The sequence below is a fragment of the Echiichthys vipera genome (genome assembly GCF_963691815.1).
Source record: "Echiichthys vipera genome assembly, chromosome: 12".
In the NCBI taxonomy this organism is placed as follows: domain Eukaryota; kingdom Metazoa; phylum Chordata; class Actinopteri; order Perciformes; family Trachinidae; genus Echiichthys; species Echiichthys vipera.
The window spans coordinates 21,367,058-21,387,966 of NC_139837.1; the positions used below are offsets into that span (position 1 = coordinate 21,367,058).

Sequence of the window (20,909 nt, forward strand, 5' to 3'; positions counted from 1 at the left end):
CCACCACCCCTCCACCCTTTTGTGATCTTCTTCTTTTATCAAACTGAGCAGCAAGGGCATTCTTCCTGTATTTAGTGTAGTGAACTGGGCTCTCTGGTGGACAGTGAATCAACTTGTGAATCACTACTACACCTGTTATATTTCTGATAATACAACAAAGTTTCTTTTAGTATTTCCAGGCCTCCTGACCAAACACAACTCTGCCACCACCACCACCCCCCTCGACCATGTTTTTAATCACTTATTTTTGTGAATTAAACTCTCCTGCTGGACTTTCTGTGGACCTCAAGATTGAGGCGACTGTGCTGGGTTCGAGCCATCTAGCGCTCCCTGGTGGACAAACTCAGGCTTCTCCCCGACACAACTGTCCAACTGTGTCATCATCTCTTCATGTGGACGGATGAAACTCAAGAACCAAAACTGGGGAGCTGACGAGTTTTCATTAACACAGACGTTTCAAGGTTAAAAATATGGATTTGAAAGAATATGGCGTTGGACTGCAGCTTTTTTGTGATTTCTTTTCCTACTAAGGCTTTGGTCAAATGAGTGTACTGCATTTTTAAACCATTTTAACCAAATAAATAAATAATATGTGTTATTGGTGTGACTGCGTTACCAGTAGACTTGATTTTCTCTGATTTCTTTTAAAATCAAGAAAGCCCCATGAAGAAACACAGAACATTATTTTTATGATGTTGCACCATTTTTTTTATTATTAACAATGTCTTTGATTGCACTTTATTAAAAAATCTTTTGAGAACATCTGAAAAACTTTGAAGAAACTCAGGAATGCCGGGTAAGAGGTGAAGTGCACGCTTTTCTCAGACATGAGTAAACGAGCGGATGAGGCTGAGTTTGGAAGATGGCGGCTGTGAGAACGTCAGGTTAACTCCTCAACAGAGGACACAAAAGGAGAGCCGTACTATAACCAAAGTATGCCAAAGAGAGCATCGTCTGGGCTTCCACACTGGTTAAAATAGCTTGAATGTCTTTTTAAAAGCGGTTTTGTGTTATCACATCTGATTTAGCAGGGTGAGGTATGGCATGGGAGATGAATCCTAATCCTTCCCTTCAAGCTCCTCCATCGAACACCTCCTCGAAACATCCTTCACCTCCACACTTCGTTAGAAAACTATCTTCACTGTGGAAAATACCTTCTGCCCGATGCTCCAAATATAAAATAAATTCCCCCCCAAAAACTGCAACATCTCCGAGGAGGAAGCTGCATAAAAACAGTACGTCACACTCACTCGTGGAAAACGAACGGTTAAATCACTCTGTTGACATTTAGGAAGAACAAATCCACACAGAAAACACACGTAGGAACACACGCACACACGCACACAATCACACTATCATCATCATGACGTCTTGGCTCTGTTTTCACTGCAAATGTAAATTCTCAAATGGCAACTTCAGGCCAAGTCACACAACACTGAAACAAAGTCCCTCAACGCCCTAATATCACTGAGCAACAAAAAAAAAGAAACCCTAACTGTTTTCTGAAAATAAAATAAATTATTGTCACTTCAATAAAACTTCTGCAAAACAAAAAAAATCACACCGTCCAAATAAAAACATGGCGTGGGAAAACAAATTCTTTCAGTCACTCCTTGTCATAAAAGGTTAGAGTGAAAAATGGCAACTTGGTAAAAGAAAAGAAAAACAACTACAGGGTTGCTCGACATGACACATCACAATTGCACTACAACAATAAAAACATCTCTGCCCATGCCATATTGTAGCCAACCAACTCGGAAGAGAAAAGCATAACAAATCCCTCTGATACCGGCGGCAACGCTGAAGTTTCTTCAATAAACAAAAAGTCACGTGGTTCTTTGTTTTACTTTGGTCAGTGAAAAGACGGTCAGAGAGAAAGAGAGAGAGGTGTGTTTTTGTAGTAACGTAAAAAACACAAACAACAACCGCACAACCAACCCTCCTTTCATGATTGTATTATAGTTGGATTCCAACACCGAACATAAAGGATGGAGTCGTCGGACGCCACTCGTCAGGCTCGACAGGAGTGGGTCCCAAGAACAATCCCCCCAATATGGGAGGTTAACGGGAGGGGAGATAGCAGGAAAAGGGAGGAGGGCTCGGGGAGAAGTAATGTTCCCACCACCGGCCCCCTAAGGCTCCAGTTCAGTCTCCTCCTCCACATGTTTCTGCAAGTGCATCAGCTTCCCCTGCAACACAAACAAATATACTCTTTATTAAAGTCTCACTCAGACACATTTTAAAACAATGGCGTCCAATCCTGCTTCTGGAGAGCTCTGCATGTTAGAAGTTTCTCACTAATCTAACACACCTGAGTAAGTTACAGCTGAACTCGGAGTGCGTCAGACCCAGACGTAGTAGAATGGTAAGTGTAGGTAGCATCTATTATTAGTTTCTATTGTTTGTTAGCTTGTAAGTGTCAGTGGCTGGCAGCTATGATGGCAGTTTGTTTTCTCTCTGTACAGGTGGAGCCTTCACGTCTTACGGAAAATATGGTAAATACCAAAAGCCGTGGTAATTTCCACTGGGGAGCTCATAGAATAGTTTCATACACGAGTTGCTGAGATGAACGCAATCGTCGTGAATCTACCGTCGTTAGCGAATAGTTTTTGTGGCCTCTACAATGTTGTTGCATAGACAATTATCATGTAAATAAATGCCGTTATTGTTTGGTTTACCTACTCAGAGCAGATGCTAGCTAGCAGTCAAGGGGAGTTGGGTCCGCCATGTTTCATTTCACTACGACAACAAACACACTGGTAATTTCCAGTTCACAAATGGAAAGGACCATCTTTTCCATAGCACGTGAAGGCAGCATGAAGGTTCGCTCTGAGCTGGAGGTTTCAGCGAGTTATTGCCGGTGTTGTTTCTAAGCCATTCCCCCGTCGAACAGAGTTTCACATATTAGACAGCGCTTGGTTTATGTATTAGTGATGTACCAACTAAAACTGCCAAGGACACAAACTTGTCTCAGATAAGAGTCAGTACAGTTAATGTGAGACATTTTTGAGGACAGAAAAGGAGAAAAATACATTTGTGGAGGCGGATTTTAAGCTCTATAACCTAAATGTACTTCTCTACGTACTAAAAAAGGGTGTTTTTATACCTGCTTGGAGCTGTTGCGTGCACAGAAAAACTCTTCACAGTTTTTCCAGCGGCATTTAAGCGTCTGGGAGTTGGTACTGGTGTGGTCGTTGACCAAGTGCTGCTGCAGATGCTCCATCATCCCGAACACCAGCGAACAGCCGTGCCACTGTCAACGCAAGACACAGTTAATCACTAAATAACCAGGGAACCAACCAGGATCATCTCTCCTTCTCTGCTGCAGTTGTAAAGCAAGACATCTAAGCCAAATGTAAATATATTTATTCAGCCTTTTTATCGGGCATCAACCTCGCGTTTACGAGCGTACTGTCACCACTTTGCTCTGCTCTCCATCCCTTGTCTTACCCAGCAGCGGTAGTTCTGCATCAGGTTCAGTTTGACGGCCTGCACGCTACCGTCGTAACACCCGGTGTAGATCTGAAACGCAAAATGAACACGATTAAGATTCTGGGCCTGTACTCTCAAAACATCTTCAGGCTAAAAGTGGCTCCCGACCTGCTGATTTAGGAGCCAGTCCTTCTTTTAAGGACTCCTACGTTTTTAAAGTAAGCTAAAAGCAACTCCTAAATCTGTGAACCGTTAGAAGAAGTCTAGAGAGAAGAGCACTAACAATCCTAACATGTTGGTGATCTTCCTCATCATCAACATTTCAGAAACCTTTATTGATAGTGAGAAAGCCGCATTTATTTAGATTACAGTTGATGATGTCTGTCTCGAATATATTTATATATTGACTTTGACAGTTACCCAAGCATATACAGTTTCTCACCATGTTCTTGTGGATAGCCATACACATCACCATGTCCTTGTGTCCACCGTAGACCTGTAGCTGGTCGTGAGACTGCGGAGAAACAAACGGCTTGAAATCACTTCAGAGTTTTATGAAAATATGCTGCTTTCACCTCCAGATTTGACTGAGCAGCATAGATGGTTAAAGAACAGACCTGGAGATCGAAAACCCGGACCAGTTTGTCCAGACAAGCAGTCACCATCACCTTCCCCAGGACGGACACGACCGTAACAGCGTGACTGTGGCCTTTATACACCCGCACCAGCTCTCCTGTCTGTGGCACAAAATATCAATATTATAATCCCAGAGTTCCCACACATTTTCCATTTCAAAATCCCATACTCTTCCAGACTTCTCAGGATTTTTCAGTCAATATTAAACATCTGAATACCAATTGCTAGATGCTTATTATGAAAAAAAAAAGGGTTTTAAAAACCAGCTTTTAACACATATGAATGGATGCTTTTGCCACTGCATATGGCTTAAAATTGCCGCCTCCTCCATTTGCATCTTACTTTTCCCACTTGCCGTCCTTTATCAACCATCTTTAATATTTTTCTTCATGAAGCCAGCCCTCAACTTGCATCGACCCTCGCTGCCGACAATAGGTGGTTGGCTCGACAGCACATGAATGAGAATCGCAGACGCATGCCAAACCGTAGCCATGGTAACCCAATACCATTTCACTAGCCATCTTAATTAGTTTCACATCATCTACAGGTAGGCTATGATGCGGTAGTAAACTTGTTTTGAATTGTATCAAATAATCTTAGAGAGTGAAATAATAGTCTGGCAACAACACATTTTCCAGACTCTTTTCCTTTTTTCCATACTTATCCAGACCTGGAAATTACTCAAATTAAATTCAATACTTTTCCATATTGCGCAGGAGCCCTGTAATCCGTAATTCAACTGCACTGTGCAAAAAAACAATCAAAGCGTAATTCGGGCACAAAATCAGCCCATGGTCTTATGGTCATACATCAAATAGGCCAACACAACAGTTTTTTTCATGTAACAACAATTAACAGAGAAATCCAGCAGAGTCGCTAACAGCCGGATGTGGCTAACACTGATTAGCTCTGGGCAGTACGGTGAAGGCATTAAAACTGCTTTTTAACCACTAATACTGCTGAAAATAACACCAAACCTCTGCAGTAGCAAGACTAGTCTGTGTGTATAAACAAACAAACTCACATGGATGTTGTGTGCGTAGACGCACTGATCACTGGAGCCACTGAACACCAGGTCGTTGACCACCTGAAGAGAAACAACGAGGAATTAAACTCTAAACAGAATTAATCATAAAATGTAAAATATGAGAAAATAGAGACTTGAGTTTCTTCACACAGTCTTCGCATCGGCCTCTGAATAAATGTCTGGGATCACCTTCATGCAGAGGACGGTCTTCGTGTGTCCCTCAAGAGTGCGTAGTAGCAGGCCATTCTTGGCATCTCTCACGCTGATGATGCTGTCGTAGGAGCCGACCAGCAGGATCCTGCGGGCGCCCTCCTGTGACGAGGCCAGACAGCTCACGGCTCGCGGCCCGTGGCACTCAAACACATCCATCTGCTTGTTTGTCTAAAGAAATCATTGTAAATAAGGAAATGAAGAACCTCATCTCCCCCAAAACTGGATGACGGATACAAAATAAATAAATACATTAAATAATTACAGTAACAGAGTACGCTGCATCTCTCACCTTAAGGTTAAAGGTCACTACGGTGCCGTTCGCCAGACCGGCGTATAAAGTTTTCCATCGACTGTGGAGGCAGAGGACTCGGTCTGACAGAGAGAACTGCTGCTCCAGTTCTCGTGTCTGCGGATGTCAAACAACAACTGAATTTAGCAGGAGACACTTCTAAAAACACGTTGCTTTTCTTGGAAATGCTCTTAAAAGGTAGGCGTTTGACAGGGCAGTTGAAAGGAAATAAAAAAATTAAACTGTCCAGCTATGTACTAAACAAATCCTAGAGCAATAATTACTTAATTACTCATTAGTTACTGCATGGATACGGAATTATTAATGTGATTAATCAGTAAAAGCAAATGTGTTTTTACCTTGAGATTGTAGCAGCAGATGGTCTGGTCACTGGAACCAGAGTAAAGGCGATGATGCAGACTGGGCGCCGCGGACACCAGCAGGCAGCTCACTTTAGAGCTGTGACCCTCAAACACACCGACGCATTTATGAGTCTGCAACAACAACAACAAAAAAAAAGTGTTTTTTTTGTTGCATTCGCAGAAAAACAGGAATAATGCAGTTGTGTTCGTCCACCACGCACCACCAGGTCGAAGGCTTTCACAGTTCTGTCTCCTGAACACGTGTACAGCACCCCGTTATAGATCTGCATGGCATTCACCGCTTCCTGGTGGCCCTCGAATGCACCCTCAGTAGGCAAATCGTCCTCACCGTGGTCAGAGGACGCATCTGTGCAGCACACACAAATACAAACATGAGCACAAAGAGAGTGAAGAGTGTAATCTAACTATAAAGAAAGGAATCTTCTTCCGCGTCTGTAATTCGCATATCTTGATAACTGTTCTTCCGATCATCTTCTATGACAACATGCCTCAGGTTAAATATACACATTAAGTTGTGTCCATTCATCGCTGCACTCATCACGCTGCACGGCGTCGGTGAAAGTCACCTAACAGCTCTATGAATATCTTGCCCTTAAAAAGTAATTTGGGCACTCAAGAATCTATTTTAACCTGGTGAAGGAGGATGATATTTCTAACTCTGGCAGCTCAGAAGGTTGTATGTTTGGTAATGTATTCACACATTAAGAGTACCAGTAGGTGATGTTTTACTATCAAATCTCCTTAACTGCAAAGAAAACAAACTTATTTAATCATTTTAATAGATTCGTCAGTTGTGTGGATAATTATTGATGGAAACAAACGTGTGCAGCATGATGAATGCCCTTCAGGAGGGACTGTCTGAAAACGTGTACCATTATTTTAACTATATTGCATCTCCCCTCTCTCTGTGACGACTGCTATCTGAGCATAGCCTGACCCTTTAAAACATGAACCACTCTGCAGAGATTACCTACCTGATGAGGTCTTTGTGATCTTGGGCGATGTGATGGGAAACGGCATGTCACTGTGGGGAGAAAAGGTGGAAATTATACGTTTTAGTTAAGTGATTAGACCTCATACAAAGATCAAAACGGGTCTTAAGCAACTACACAAGACAAATGAAAGCAGTGAAGTTCTGGCAGAACTCAAAAAGGAAGTTCTTACTCCTGGTGATTATTTCTTCCTTCAGTACCCATAAAAGTACAGACTTTGGTACCCAACCCTAATGTCAAATAAAGGTCCATATATTTAGCTTGCTGTGGAGCTTTCGAGCACTTCACCAAATCCTTATCAACTTGTGATGTGGCTGAAAGCTCCAGGACAGGCGCATCAGTGGAGGTCAAGAGTGAGGCTCACCTCTCGGAGGATCTGCACACGTCCATGTCACTGGTGGAGGTGACCTCGTTGCAGGCGAGGCTCTGACCCTCTGGTCTGCAGGAGTTTGGCGTCTGGTCTGGAGGGGAAGCAGGACCTACGTGGGGCTGCTGACAGGCCGCAGTGACCTCCATGCTTTCTTCTGAATCCAAATTCATCACATATTCAGTGAGGGCTGCCTGGGGGAGCTCCACCATGTGCTTGGGGAATTTGGGCTCTTCTTTCTCAAGTTTGACGGTCGGAAACAGTTGTCTAGAGGCCTCCTCGACGCCCTCCATGTTCACGTCACCCTCTCTGTCTTCTGAAGGCGGGGTGGAGGTGCTGACCTGAGAGCTTCCGCTGGGTCTCCTGCGTGGTCGTGGCCATCGTGGCCTCAAGGTCTCTCCGTCTATCTCTGTGTCGCTACTCTCAGGCTGCTCCGTCCCTTGGGCCTTCTTCAACACCTTCCTCTTCTTCAGCTTCCTTACGCGCTTTCCACTCCTCAGTTCAGACGGAGAGGCAGGCAGATTGTGGACCATGGGGGGCTCAAAGGACTGTGTGGCTGCACAGTCAACAACACTTCCCACCTCAGAGCCCCTCCTGCTGGCTGAGAGAAGCTTTATGGGAGTTTTGGAGTCGGGCAAAGAGGTGACACAGTTCTTCGATGCTTGTATGGCCTTTTCCGTTGTCTCGATCAGTCCAGACAAGCTCTCTTTGCAGTCTGCAGGCTCGTCAAAGTTCTCCCAGTTATGTTCTGTGTTACTTTGGTTTCTTTCAGGAGAGGGCTGGAAAGTAAGGACAGGATCTGCAAAAGAGTTTCAGATGCACAAATTTAACAGGACGTTTCTGAGCATTTCCTTCCATTTTCCCTTGAATTTATCAGGTTTGTTGTCAGGTGAAACCTATAAAACCTAAACCTTGAATGCAGATTTCTGAACATTTTCTTAGATTAAGGACCAGACAGTCTTGGCAGAGGTATATCTTTTTTAAAGATTAAAGCCCCACAAGGTTATGGGGCTGTGTTGTAAATATGGATGCATCAATACCAATATCTGATATAAAAGGCAGATGCTGACTCAAAAAATGGTATTCAGGACAGGCCTAAATGTTTATAGTCTTCCTTTTTTTACTGCCTTTTACTGGCTCATTGCTACATTTCTTGGCATATAAATGTCACCATCATTGGTATTGCATATAAAATTAGCAGAAATTACTTGGTGGAGAGGCTGCAGCGGCAGCGTCCGGCAGCTCTGGAGTGGAGCTGTGAGCACAGTAGGTGATATTGTCCACAGGGTCCAGCTTTGAGCTCACGTGGACAGGGGACAGAGGCTCCTGCTTGATAACTACAGGCATGAAGGGAAGGCTGGAGGAGGGAGGGGAGGCGCGCTCGGCAGGAGGACCTGGACTGAAGGCGGCGGCGTGGTCCGAGGAGAGCAGTACGGAGGAGGACGTGTGTGGCTCAGCTTCTACTGAATCCATTTTTTCTTCTTTCAGTTTGATCGGAGGTGCTTCCACCAAATTACCTGCAGGAAACAAATCAAGAACCGAAAATGTATCGTTTGTGTGCCATGACGACAATGATAACAACCTTGAATGTCACTGGCAGTAAATGCACAAATACATTTAATAAAACATAATCTCATGTATGTCATACTACGATGTCCTTACCTTGCATCCCTTTCAGTAACTCGATGCGCTTGTTTCTCAGTGTGCTCATCTCTCCAGTTATCTGGGTGAGACAAAATCATACAAGAGCCGTTAAATTTTTTTTTATATTTGATTAATGACTTGACAACATTACACTGATCCTCACTGCAATAAAAGCAAGGATAAGAAAGGGCCTAAAAGTGGTGACTAGATATGAATCAACTTATTTACCAACTACGATCACTATCATCCTTTCATCCAGTCTTGCACACACACTAATTCAAAGTTAAATATGTAATCGAGATAAAGAAGTGGCTGGCAAGACTACAAATACTCGCTAAGCTTTTAAAAAAACTGTGGACATCTGCTTTAACTGCACTTGCCCCCAAACTAGGAGACTCTCCAGGAGAGAATCAGCCACTCAGAGGAGGAACTAACACGCATTTATAGTACCGTAATTTCCGGACTATAAGCCGCTACTTTTTTCCCTCGTTCTGGTCCCTGCGGCTTATTCAACGGTGCGGCTTTTCTACGGCTTACGGTAACCAGGGGCGCACACTACCGAGGATGCGCGAGACTGAGGCAGACATCTGGCGCCAGGTAACGAGAGCAAAACAAAGAGTAGGAGCGCTTCAGCGACAGTTTGCGCGAAGGAAGTGTTCATGCAAACACCCTCAACATGGAAAACAAACGGAGAAGTGCATATGATGCTGCTTTTAAGTTAAAGGCAATCGATCTGGCTGTCAAAGAAGGAAATAGAGCTGCTGCACGTACCTGGTTGGTTATTTTGATAACGTAAACGGCCGCGGCACTTTTACTGCCGTGTTACAGGCGAGCACTTTGTATTACTTTGCACCGTTGTATTATTTGTACTCTGCACGAATGCTGTTCGCCATGTCAAAGATGTGAAAGTTTGATTGAATGATTGAAAGATTTATTGTTAATAAATGGGACGCTTTGCGTTCCCAAACAGTCATCTCTGTCCCGACAATCCCCTCCGTGGTAGCAGGAACCCCTATATACTACGGTAATTACACATCAAAACGCCTGCGGCTTTTAGTCGGGTGCGGCTTTTATATGGAGCAATCTGTATTTTACCCTAAATTTAGCTGGTTCGGCTTATAGTCAGGTGAGCTTTATAGTCCCGAAATTACGGTATCTATAAACACAAACACACCAATCTGCTCTCGAATCAAAATGAAAAGTGAAAGTCTCCAACTCAGAAGATGGAGACCTTTTCTTTGTCTTTACCTGCTGTTTAACCACCATGAGACGCTGCACCTCCATGTAGGCGGCCTCCAGTGCAGCCCGGGCCGTGATCAGGCCGGTGTCCACGGTCTGCAGGGAGTGACTCAGCTCGTCCTCCCGCAGAGACACAGCCAGCAGCTGGTCGATCTGTAAACGCTCTGAACAGAGACATCAGAAGACACTTAGGAACCACCAGTTCTTGGCACATCTAAAGACCTTTCATGTCATGGGTATGGATACTTACCTTTTTTGGATTTTACTTTCCTCCTTTTGCTATTGTGTTCCAAGCAAGACGTCTCTGCACTTGGAACGTCCTACAAGGGAGAAAGAAAAGAGTCACTTTCTTCTGATACCATGTTGGTAGCAGCTACGTCGGAAATCGGCTGAGTCGCCCTTTAACACTGTTTCCTTTACTCACCCCGGCTGCTCTTCGCCTCTTTCCTGTCCCCTGGCAGTCGTACAGCTCCGTCCCCGAACTGCTCTCCCCGAGTACCGAATCAGACCGCTGGAGGGCCTTCACTGTGGCCGACAATAGCTTCTCTGGCTGCTTCTTCGCTTTATCCTCAAACTGGCAGAGCATCCCCTCCACCTCTTGCTGACGCTGATCGTCTTTGTTCCCTTGAGTGAGTATGGGATTGGGAGAAACGGAGGATCTAAGCTTCTCTGAGCTGAGGGCTTCTTTTTGGGGTGTCTCCTTTGACACGAGGGACGTAAACAGGGAGTGAGTGGACGCAGGGGCAATGCTGCTCTCTGATAAAGAGCGTTTTCGGGTGGAGGAGTTGTCCATCAACGACTCCCACTGGAAACCCTCCAGCAGGGGAATGTCCTCTTCCTCCTGACTCTGGTCCTCCTGAGGCACCATCTCTATCCCAAACCTGGAGGAGACAGGACAAAAAATGAGCATGAAGTAGCTGAAATCAAATGCAACGTTGTACCAAACTCTCGATGTAAACTTAAACACTCACCTGGGCATGCCTTTCGCTTTGTCTTGCTTCTTCCTGACTTCCTGATACACCTGTTCCCAGTTCACGTTGCGTCGAGACCCAGAGGAGCTGATGAGCTGCTGGACAGTCGGTTTGAGCCCAGAGTCCTTTTCGCTGTCACTTCTCCGCGACTCGCTCAGGTTTCGCACCCGTCTGGCAATGTTTAAGTTGGGCTCGTGGCCACCTGTTTTGCTCTTGGAGCTGATGTGTTTGGTGAGGTCGCGTTTCAAGACAGGAAGCAGGTCCAGTTTGGACAGACTCGACGTGTTTGAGCCTGAGACCGTCTGAGCTTCACCACTTCTGGAGGTGTCACTCTCTGAGCTCAGCCCGGTGTCAGCAGCTGGCATGGCTTCTTCCGGGGCCACGGGGCATGTTTCCTTCTCCGCTCTCTTCCTGTTCTCCTCGTCTTCCTGGCTTGAGGCTGCATGCTCTGGACTCTCCATGGTAGAGGTGCTAACTTGCAATGATTGGAGAAACTGGCTGCTGTCTGAAGATTGCACTGCAGGCTTCTGTGGCCTGACAGACTCAGGTAGATGTAATTTAGCGGCATTCTGCCTGTTTTCTTTGTTCACTCCAATCTGACTCTGTATGTGATCCCTCTGCTGCTCCTCTACAATGTGCAGTGTCATTTCCATCCTGTTGTTTCTGGAGCTATCCAAAGAGCCCCTCTTTTCCCACACCTTCGGTCTGGCTCTCTTGAACGTTTCTGGGAGCTGCTGTTCTTGCCTCGACTGAAGGGGCCCAACAGGTGGAGCCTGGGAGCTCACCACACTCTGTTTTGCAGTTGAATTGGATTGTGCGTGTGCTTGACTGGAGGCCCTGATGAGCTGTGCTCCACTGTTGAGACCAGGAACTGTGGACATCTTAAAATCTTTATGTTGCAATGGCGTATTTGCCTTCAGATTGGAGGGCCCAGATAAGGCGGTCTGATGGGGGTCTCGGGTCTGGTCTCTTTGAGTGCTGCTGCTTCTACTGCTGCTCCCATCTCTGGGTTTGGTTTTGGGGTTCGTTTTATGCCTCCCTTTCTCTTCCACACTTTGACCACTCGAGGTTAACTGCCCCACTTTCTGTTCAGGTTGGGACTGTCTGTTGAATGCACTGGTTTCCTGTGCCTTTTCTGGCTTCTGGGGTTTGGGGACTTTGGTATACTTCTCTGATGGGTTTGAGTTTGTATCCTTATGGGTTACAGGTTCAAAACCCTTTGTTACAGGATAGGGTGACCAGCGAGAGGCTTTGTCCAGTTTTGGATTGCTACCAAAGGTCTTGGAGCTCTTACTATTGTTGTGGTCCGGTTCTAATGTTTGCCCCTCCCCATTCTGAAGCCTATCACCCTGCTGACAATCCAAGTTACTGCCTGTATTTTGAAACTGGCTATGAGCCTGGGCAAAAAAACGTGTTGGAGGTGGATACATAGGACAAGGCCCTAAAAAGCTAAGGGGTCGGCTCCTTTGAGGGCTCTGAGAAATATTGTTCCGACCGTAGACACCGTTACTACTGCCTCCATTGCTGAGCCAAGGCAGTCGACTTCGTTGATTGCCAGAAAAGGTGCCATGATCCCACTGCTTGTTGCCAAAACTTTCCTGGCTTCCTTGAGCAAACTCTCCAGACGCCCATTTCTGGAGGTTGGGAGGCTCCTGAGCATGCCAGGTAGCACTCTTTCCCTGTTTACTGTGCAGCGAGGGTTGTGCACCCCCTGCATTAAATTGGTTGCTCCTGTACCAGGTTTTGTGGTGATTGGATCCACCGAACCCCTGAGATTGCTGGTTCAAGGCGAACTCAAGCCGGTAACGCTCCTTAGCCTGTTGGTACCTCTGCTGCATCTCCTGAGTTCTCCTTTGAGCCTCTTCTTCTTTTGCCAGCTTTGCAGCCGCGGCCTCCTTCTCTTTTCTGCATAGAAAATACAGATAATAATGTGTATATCTTGACGTGTCAATTCATAATGTCAGGCATTAAGTCAGAATCAGACAATGAGTGAACACTGTAATAACAAATGTGAAGGAAAGAAAAATGTATTCGAAACACTGTACACTGCATTTACATCTGCAGAGGTTTAGCATCTTTAAGCTCTTTGTTTTGGTATCTTTGCTGTTCTGGTTCACCCTCACAGCGCTCAACAGGCAGCTGTTTCCGTGAATGGATTGACACGTGTGTAAAAAGTAAATTACCATTAAAACTCTAAAGGTGATATAAAATGTCAAAGTTGTGTTTACAGCTTGTTTTTTCTGTCACCAACTGGCCAGAAAACGTGTTAATGCAGGTTTAAAACTCCGTTGCGGCTCCATGGGAAACTGAATTTCACACACTGTAATCTGTTTAACTAGACTTTAAAAAGTTCACAGTCTGACCTACAGCACTGACCTGCAGAGGAAAAACATCGGACATCATGTGACAAAATAGTGCCAGCTCCAACTGTCTTGACACACATCCCACTCTAAACTGCTGCAGCCGGGCTTTTCTTTTGAGTTTTCAGTGAGACAGTGAGATCAACAACAAAAGGCTTATTTGAAAGGTAGTCTTGTGTTTTTACAATCCTAAACCCACAATTATACATCAAAGGAACATCATCTGTAATTTAATTTCAGAGCATCACAGTGTTGGAGTGAAGGCTCTCGGTTGTGTTTTATCATTTGTAGAGGGCAATAAACTTGAGGCAGCTCGCGTCTGAACTTTGTGTGTACAGTCATGCTTTTATTTTAGGCTGCAGTCCTGACATACGACTCCCGCTGCAGCTCCACTTGAGGCAGCAGCTAAAACAGGCCTGTGACTATACATGGCACATGTACACACAAGAGACACGAGCGATCACTTTAAGGGGTAAGCGACAAATGCCGCATTTACAAATAAGTTTTGTTTTTCTAAAAAAAATTCAAAAACTGCCATTCTTTATATTCACAACAGTTTATCATAAGCACTGAAATTAAACTTAGGTTTGTCAAATGTATGTTTTCTGCAATAAATAAGCTACTTTTTTTAATTTCCATAAATATTTTAAATACAACTTTTTTTTTCCAAAGCAGTACTTCTGAATATTATTCAAAACATGTTCAACAGCACGACTGTCTTACCTGATCTTGTCTTTTCTCTTCTCTATCAGGTCCACCAAAGCCTGGTCGAAGTAATCCTCATCCCGGTCGTTCCCAACATGCTTTTGTTCCGCTGCCTCCACGTTCTGCTTGTGCGTGGGGCTGGAAATGTGGCTGGCATAATCGGTGAGGCTCACCACCGTTACCTTGCACACTCTGCACTCATGTCCGCAGTCCCTGGGGAGGGAAGGCGAGAGCGGACGTTCAATCGTTCCTTCAGGCATTGTTCTTCTATCTGATCTAAGCCTGGTTTGGTTTTCGTGCCTGCAGAGCCTGCAACAACGTACTGCGGCTCTACTTTATGTTACTTCAAAGTCAAAATAATATCAGGAGAGGAGAATACTCAACAATCCTTAAAAGATATCCAAATTCTCTATCTGTCACAGATCAGGAGGTAGCTAACTTGTAAATTTCTCTTGTTAAAAAAGTTAAAATCTTTATCGTCCTGATCTAGTTTTTCCTTTCTTCAGCAGGCCATAGGTGGCAGGGTGAGGGCAGGAGGATCAGCCAGGCTGGACGCAGGCAGCATGCTAATCTTGCGGTTTATGTCCAGAAACCACAACCAGCCGTGCAGCACCGCACTGGGACGCGTGGAGGGGAAGAGAGGCAAAGCGCCCTCAGCCTAGTGCTCTTCCATGATGGTGTCCGCTGCGCTCTGACACTCTACAGAAGGCAATGTCTGTATTTGACCTCACACTCCTCTCTGAGAGCCAAGACCCAGCCCCCCTCCAGGCCAGCATGTGTTATTAGAACAGGCCCGAGCGTCCTGCTGACCAATCCCAAGCAAAGCCAGCGTAACTGGAGCCTCGTGCAGCTGCTCACTTCACAACCTCTCCCAAGTATGTCATCCTGTGATTCTGACAGTGACTTTGCTGGCTCCATCTCAATTTCAGATCTGTGTCATGGCATGCTGCCATTCTCTGACCTCTCGTGCAGTTGGCAAACTCTTTTTCAGTAAGATAGGGTTACTTTTATTTATTTGATACGATATTTCTCTGCTGCAGCAGTTGGAGAAATGCAACCTGAATTAGTAATGATAAATTCCTCAGCATGGACCTCACGTAGAGCTTTATCAAGCTGTACAGACTTGGACAGACTTTCTAAATCGCCATGCACGCTTGTGAAACTTTAATTCCTTGCACCTATGGCATACGGTTTGTATAATTTTAACCTGATCATAACATTTAAATAGATGCCATCTTTGCACTTCAATGTTTATATGAAAGGCCAGTAACTTAGCAACAACTCGGGCCCTTAATCAGTATTTGTGCCACTCCAGATTCCTCCCTCTCTGTGCCAGACCACATACTTCTACTAATCTACATGGGAGTCACAAGATAGCCAGTTGCCTTCTATCGGTCATGCCTGTTGTTCCGGAGAGATTGTGTCTAAATATATTCGCCACGGTTGAAAGCAGCTGCCCATATACCCACTTGCCCGATAACTGTGATGAACACGTGCCTGTGTGCTCACGTGCCTTGTGACCCAAATACATTTGGACAAAAACTCTTGAAACAAACTCAAACATTTTGCAACAACATTATTAATTCATTTAAAAATAGTGTATTATAGTGGGGTGGATTATCTCAATGTTGTACACCAATCGTTCACTTTGTGTTAAAAGAATGATATTTGGTAGATGTGTTTGTGAATATGTTTCAAACAAATCTGGATATTGGGACACCTCAAAAGCGCCCCTGGCCTTTTTTAATGCGAAAAAATGAAATCTGAATACAAACTGTCCCTTTTTCAATAATAGCAACTGGTGATCTCATCTCATCTTCATCTCATCTTCAACCGCTTATCCAGGGTTTGTTGGAATGCCTTATTAGTCCCTTTAACAACGAGCGACAGATTGTAAGGATCGTGTATTCATGATATGAACAACGGGGCTAAACGTGTGGGTAACAAGAGTTGTTTCATTTGTGATAGAAGCACAAAATTTGGTGGGTGTGTTGGTGGATATGTTTCAAACAAATCTGTATATTAGGCCATCGGGAATATGCCCCCTAGTGCCCATAACAGTCATTTTCAACCTCTATGCGAGGAAGAGTGTGACGACTAATGATAAATCTAGTGTCAAAAGTCAAAGTGCAAAAAAATAAACCAGAACCAGAGGAAACAACTGAAGAAAATAGAAATACAGGAAATCAAAATTAGAGAATAAAGTATTCATTCATGATTTATTCTGAAAGCCAAAGAGCAGGGCGTAGCCTGTGATTGGTAATACAGAGACCTAATCACATGTTATACAAAGTTTATGTTCTTTTCTACTTGAATGTAATAAAGCTTTTGTCACTTTAACATGTCTCTAAATTATATTTGTGGTGCTGAAAACATGAAACAGCAGCCGTAGGCTCGGCAAAGCATTCCACGGCAGTAACCACCGGTTGCCATTTTTAAAAATGGCCGCCACTGACATCATAAAAACTACTTGCGATTGCCCAATATCCAGATTCATTAAACATGTATTCGGCAATGAGTGTACCAAATTTGATGCTTTTATCACAAAATGAACGATTGGTCAGCTTATGTGCCCCACTACTAAAAAGAGATGCTAAATTTTGATATAAAAACTTTTCCTATATCTCGTGCTATCTATGATTATTTTGGGAAACAAAATGTTTCTACGTAACTGATTTGTGCAAATCTATGTGAAATTTAGAGTCATGATGTATAATTACTACACGATATCTGTGCATGTTGTGAGAAACTTGACAACAACTCACCGGCCTTTGAGCTTCTCCAGCTCTCGGTGGTGCAGCATACTTCTCATGTGCTCCTCCATCTCCTGCAGATGTAAAAATAAAGCCTTGAGTTCAGTGATAGAGAACGGGAATTTACATGTCCCAGCATTGGATTTGGGAATATTTATTTTTACAGATACAGCAAAGGATAAAATAATGTTCCATGGGAAAATTCTCCTTCTGCTTAACGTTAACAAATAGGGATGCACCATAATATCGACTATATTACTGTATATTGACTTATTGTATCTTGATAAAAAGACAGCTGCTTCATTGATTAAATCAGATTAAATGCCCGACGACATGAGGAGTTTGCGTAAATAAATATGGCATGTTTTACAGCATGTACATTTTATTTACATTTAATGGGTAAAATGAGAATAAAACAATGAGATAAAAAATAACCGAACTATAAATAAAAAATACGATACATACTCCAAAGTGACTTGTGCAGTATTGTGCAACTACAGCTTGTTTACCAGTGGGATTGCAGTTCGAACAAAGCTAATATGCATAACATGTTAATTACACTACAGAGACTTTATGATCCCTACATTTAGGTGTGAGAAAAAATTAGATGTAAAATATCTGCATGTTAACAAACCATTAAAACCCACTTGAAAAATGAAAACAGGGCTGCCTTTTTAGCTTGTGAAAAAAATGAAGATTAAATTACTTTCTTTGGACAGCAATTGACAAGTATAAAAGGTATTTAAACGAAATCAAAGTCCATAAACACAAATACCAACGACGTGTGTATACAATAACACAGTACATTTATAGTGTAAATCCTGTTTGAGGGAGAATTACCTGCTTAGTGAAGTGGACTGTTTCACAGAGGATGCACTTTCTGTCTTTCGCCATCTTGAACACACGTGGAAATCAGCCCATTACTGTCAATGGAGAGAATTTAATGAAGTCATCAATTCAATTCAATTCAATTCAATTCAATTTTATTTATAGTGCCAAATCATAACAGAAGTTATCTCAGGACACTTTACAAACTAGGTAAAGATCACAATCACAGTTCACAGCACAAAGCAACAAAGTTCTGTAAAACCATCCTGATTTTTAAATATAATAAATGTGGGGAGTGTGGGTCAACCTTATGTGACAATCAGCAACAGCTCAGACTCATCAAACCAACACAGCGGAGGGAGCTAATTCTCCACCACACCTCACTGTTCAACAACATGCCGCGGTGCCACAGCCCAAATGTCAGCACACAGTTCAACCTGGACACTGGTCTAATTCCAGTCTGCTGCTGAGAGAGCAACTCTGTGGCCAGGACGCAGCAGAGCGACGGCAGCGGCTGAGCCATGTCTGGACTTGTTGGACATTCACAAACAGGGTGGGGGACTAACGCCACCCACGGGTCAAAGGCTGGTGAAGAAACGCCTGTGGCTAATAGGTTTTTCTACACTAACATCACCTTCTCAAGATGCAACCGGTCATGTGACCTTGCTCAGTGCTAAAATGTTACTGGTTTATACATTTTGGGATTAAATAAAAGTTCAGGAATAGGTTTGATAGGTTTGTTAGCTTGGGTACCGCCTAAAATAAAACCGTAACGAAAAATAAATTATTACATTTAAAAAAGGAGGTCTGTTTTGGGGAATTGAACTTTAAATATAAAGTTAGAAAAAAAGGAACCATGTGTACTTGCAGAAAAACTTGGGTTCAGGACAAAGTAAAAAAAATCATGGAGAGGAAAGATATCTGCACACTGAAAGTAGCTCCAGTATGGATTTATTTATCTACGCACTGTTTGGGCCACATGGACCTCCTTCAAGCAACAATCCCCTTAAAAGTAAGAGAGCATATTGTCATTTAATTGTGCTTTTTCTCTCTTGAATCTGTCAAAGATAAATGCAATGCTTTTCATGAAACAGAAAAGCTGGCAGTCTAACCTTCCTACAGCCGATATGGGGATGTTGATTAGCTACGGGGAACGTACCTACAGTATGTACAGGGCCCAGGGAACATAGGGATGACTCCATTTTTAGGCACAGCTGGCCTTTATTTTGTTGAAAAAAAACCATCATAGGATTCTTGTACAAAATTCTATTAAGCCTGGATTTTGTAATAAAAGCTAATTAGGCCAAAACATCACCATTTCTCTTCACTCCCAAAGCACCAGAGGGCAGATATTTATAATGCCAGTATGATCCATGGGTCATACTCCCTCAGCTGCTGAATCAGACAGGACGATGAAATTAATCTGATATTAGAGGTACACTAAATAATCAGGGCCGATATTTGCTATTTTAAATAATCATCAGCCAAAACATAAGCTGAAGTTAAGCACGGGTCTGTGCACTTGGAGTGTGTAATATGAGTAAACAAAGTTGTTATTATGATTACTATTTTTTTTTTTTAATCACTTAGATTGTGGTCATTTGCCTTCTGACAGTGTCACAAAGTAACAAAAAACATGCTTTTTGGACAGTTTTGAGAAGATGCCTGAAACGTTTTGAACACTCATCTATTACTACTATTAACTATCATGTGCCTTAAGCTACTTAGGCTGAACGTTTCCCCAAATTCCCCCTGTGCTTTTTGTTCAAAATATATGAGATTGTAATGGAACTAAAGAATAAATTACTTTGAAAAAACAAAATACTAACCTTGCAATTTTGTTTTGTTTTTCGTTTAATAGTGACTGAGAAATCTAATCCATTATTATTTGTTGTATCATTTGTCATTATTTAACTGTTATATTTTATTAGAAGGAGGGAAAAAATAACAGAAAGAAAAACATTCTGCATCCAATACTGATTTCTAAAGATCGGCACCGGGAATAGTAATAGACAGATAGTAATAGACAGTGTGAGTGCGCCCTAAAACGCACATCGGTCGACCTCTATCTGCCCGCTGGGAGAAGAGGCAGGACAACGGGAGGGAACAAGAACTAACAGGCTGACAAAACCGCTTCTTCCGTGGCAGTAAATGCACAAACCCTCCTCCCCTCCCTCTGTAAGACCTGAACTGAATATCACCCTGACCCTCCACTTACTTTTGCACCCTTTTATAGTCTACCTCATTGTGCACATGTGTATATATTATCCCGATTAGCTCCTGATGATGGTACAACTGTTTAAAAACCTTCAGGAGCAAAGAGGAGGATGTTGTTCACCACAGATCCCTTTTCTTCTGCAACCCCACCACGCATAACACCGAAGGGGACAAGTTGTTTTTGAAGTTAAGTAGAAACTTGAGAGCCCACGAAATGAGCTAAATAGCAACAAGAGACCATAAATGCACGTTTGTCTGTCCAGAACAGAAGTGGTGAGTGTTTCGTTAGCCTCCTGCTAACAGTTGGCTAAGTTGCTGCAGGAGTTCATCCCCACACTACATTTGAACATCTGGGAGTTTCGACAAAGGTGACATCTGACGTTATAAAGCAACGAAGATTAGTCAGCTGCGACAACTCTTACTTTATATTTGTAGAAAGGAAAACCAGAATTAACTGGAACTGTAAAGGGCTAAAGTTAGCGGGGCTAGCAAGCTAGCAGCAGCAGCACGCTAACCAGCGACACAAACCTTAACTTTAACGTTAAATAAATACATTTTTCACTATATTATACAACCGTGAGGAAAAACAGCTAAGACAACACGTTTTTATACCAAGTAAATATTGACATATGACTGTTTCGCTACCTTTTAAAACATCCAAAAGTGTGATGGTTACTGCATGTTCTCATCCACCGCTGAAACTAACATCAACATCCGCCTCCCGGACTACAACTTCCGGACTACAACCCGGGGGCGTTCACGGACATCGTGTTCTGCGTGACAATGTATTATTATTATTATTATATTTAGTTTTACAAGTAACGCACTCAGTAGATAGTCTTACTATTGGACA

At 43.3% G+C, this 20,909-nt stretch overlaps 1 protein-coding gene across 1 annotated transcript; it reads right to left on the bottom strand.

Annotated features, from left to right (window-relative positions):
* Nucleotides 1–692: 692 nt before the first annotated feature.
* On the bottom strand, nucleotides 693–20,743 carry znf106a (zinc finger protein 106a). The gene is made up of 22 exons (XM_083924142.1): nucleotides 20,702–20,743; nucleotides 17,852–17,934; nucleotides 17,024–17,085; nucleotides 14,277–14,471; nucleotides 11,194–13,098; nucleotides 10,647–11,103; nucleotides 10,473–10,542; nucleotides 10,232–10,386; nucleotides 9,002–9,062; nucleotides 8,548–8,856; nucleotides 7,337–8,138; nucleotides 6,955–7,004; nucleotides 6,181–6,326; nucleotides 5,957–6,091; nucleotides 5,598–5,714; nucleotides 5,285–5,476; nucleotides 5,093–5,155; nucleotides 4,050–4,169; nucleotides 3,875–3,946; nucleotides 3,451–3,522; nucleotides 3,107–3,253; nucleotides 693–2,189 (listed from the first exon to the last, which is right to left on the bottom strand). The coding sequence occupies exons 2-22, from the start codon at nucleotides 17,903–17,905 to the stop codon at nucleotides 2,133–2,135; spliced, it is 5,241 nt and encodes a 1,746-aa protein (XP_083780268.1). The 5' UTR covers nucleotides 17,906–17,934; nucleotides 20,702–20,743; the 3' UTR covers nucleotides 693–2,132.
* Nucleotides 20,744–20,909: the final 166 nt, after the last annotated feature.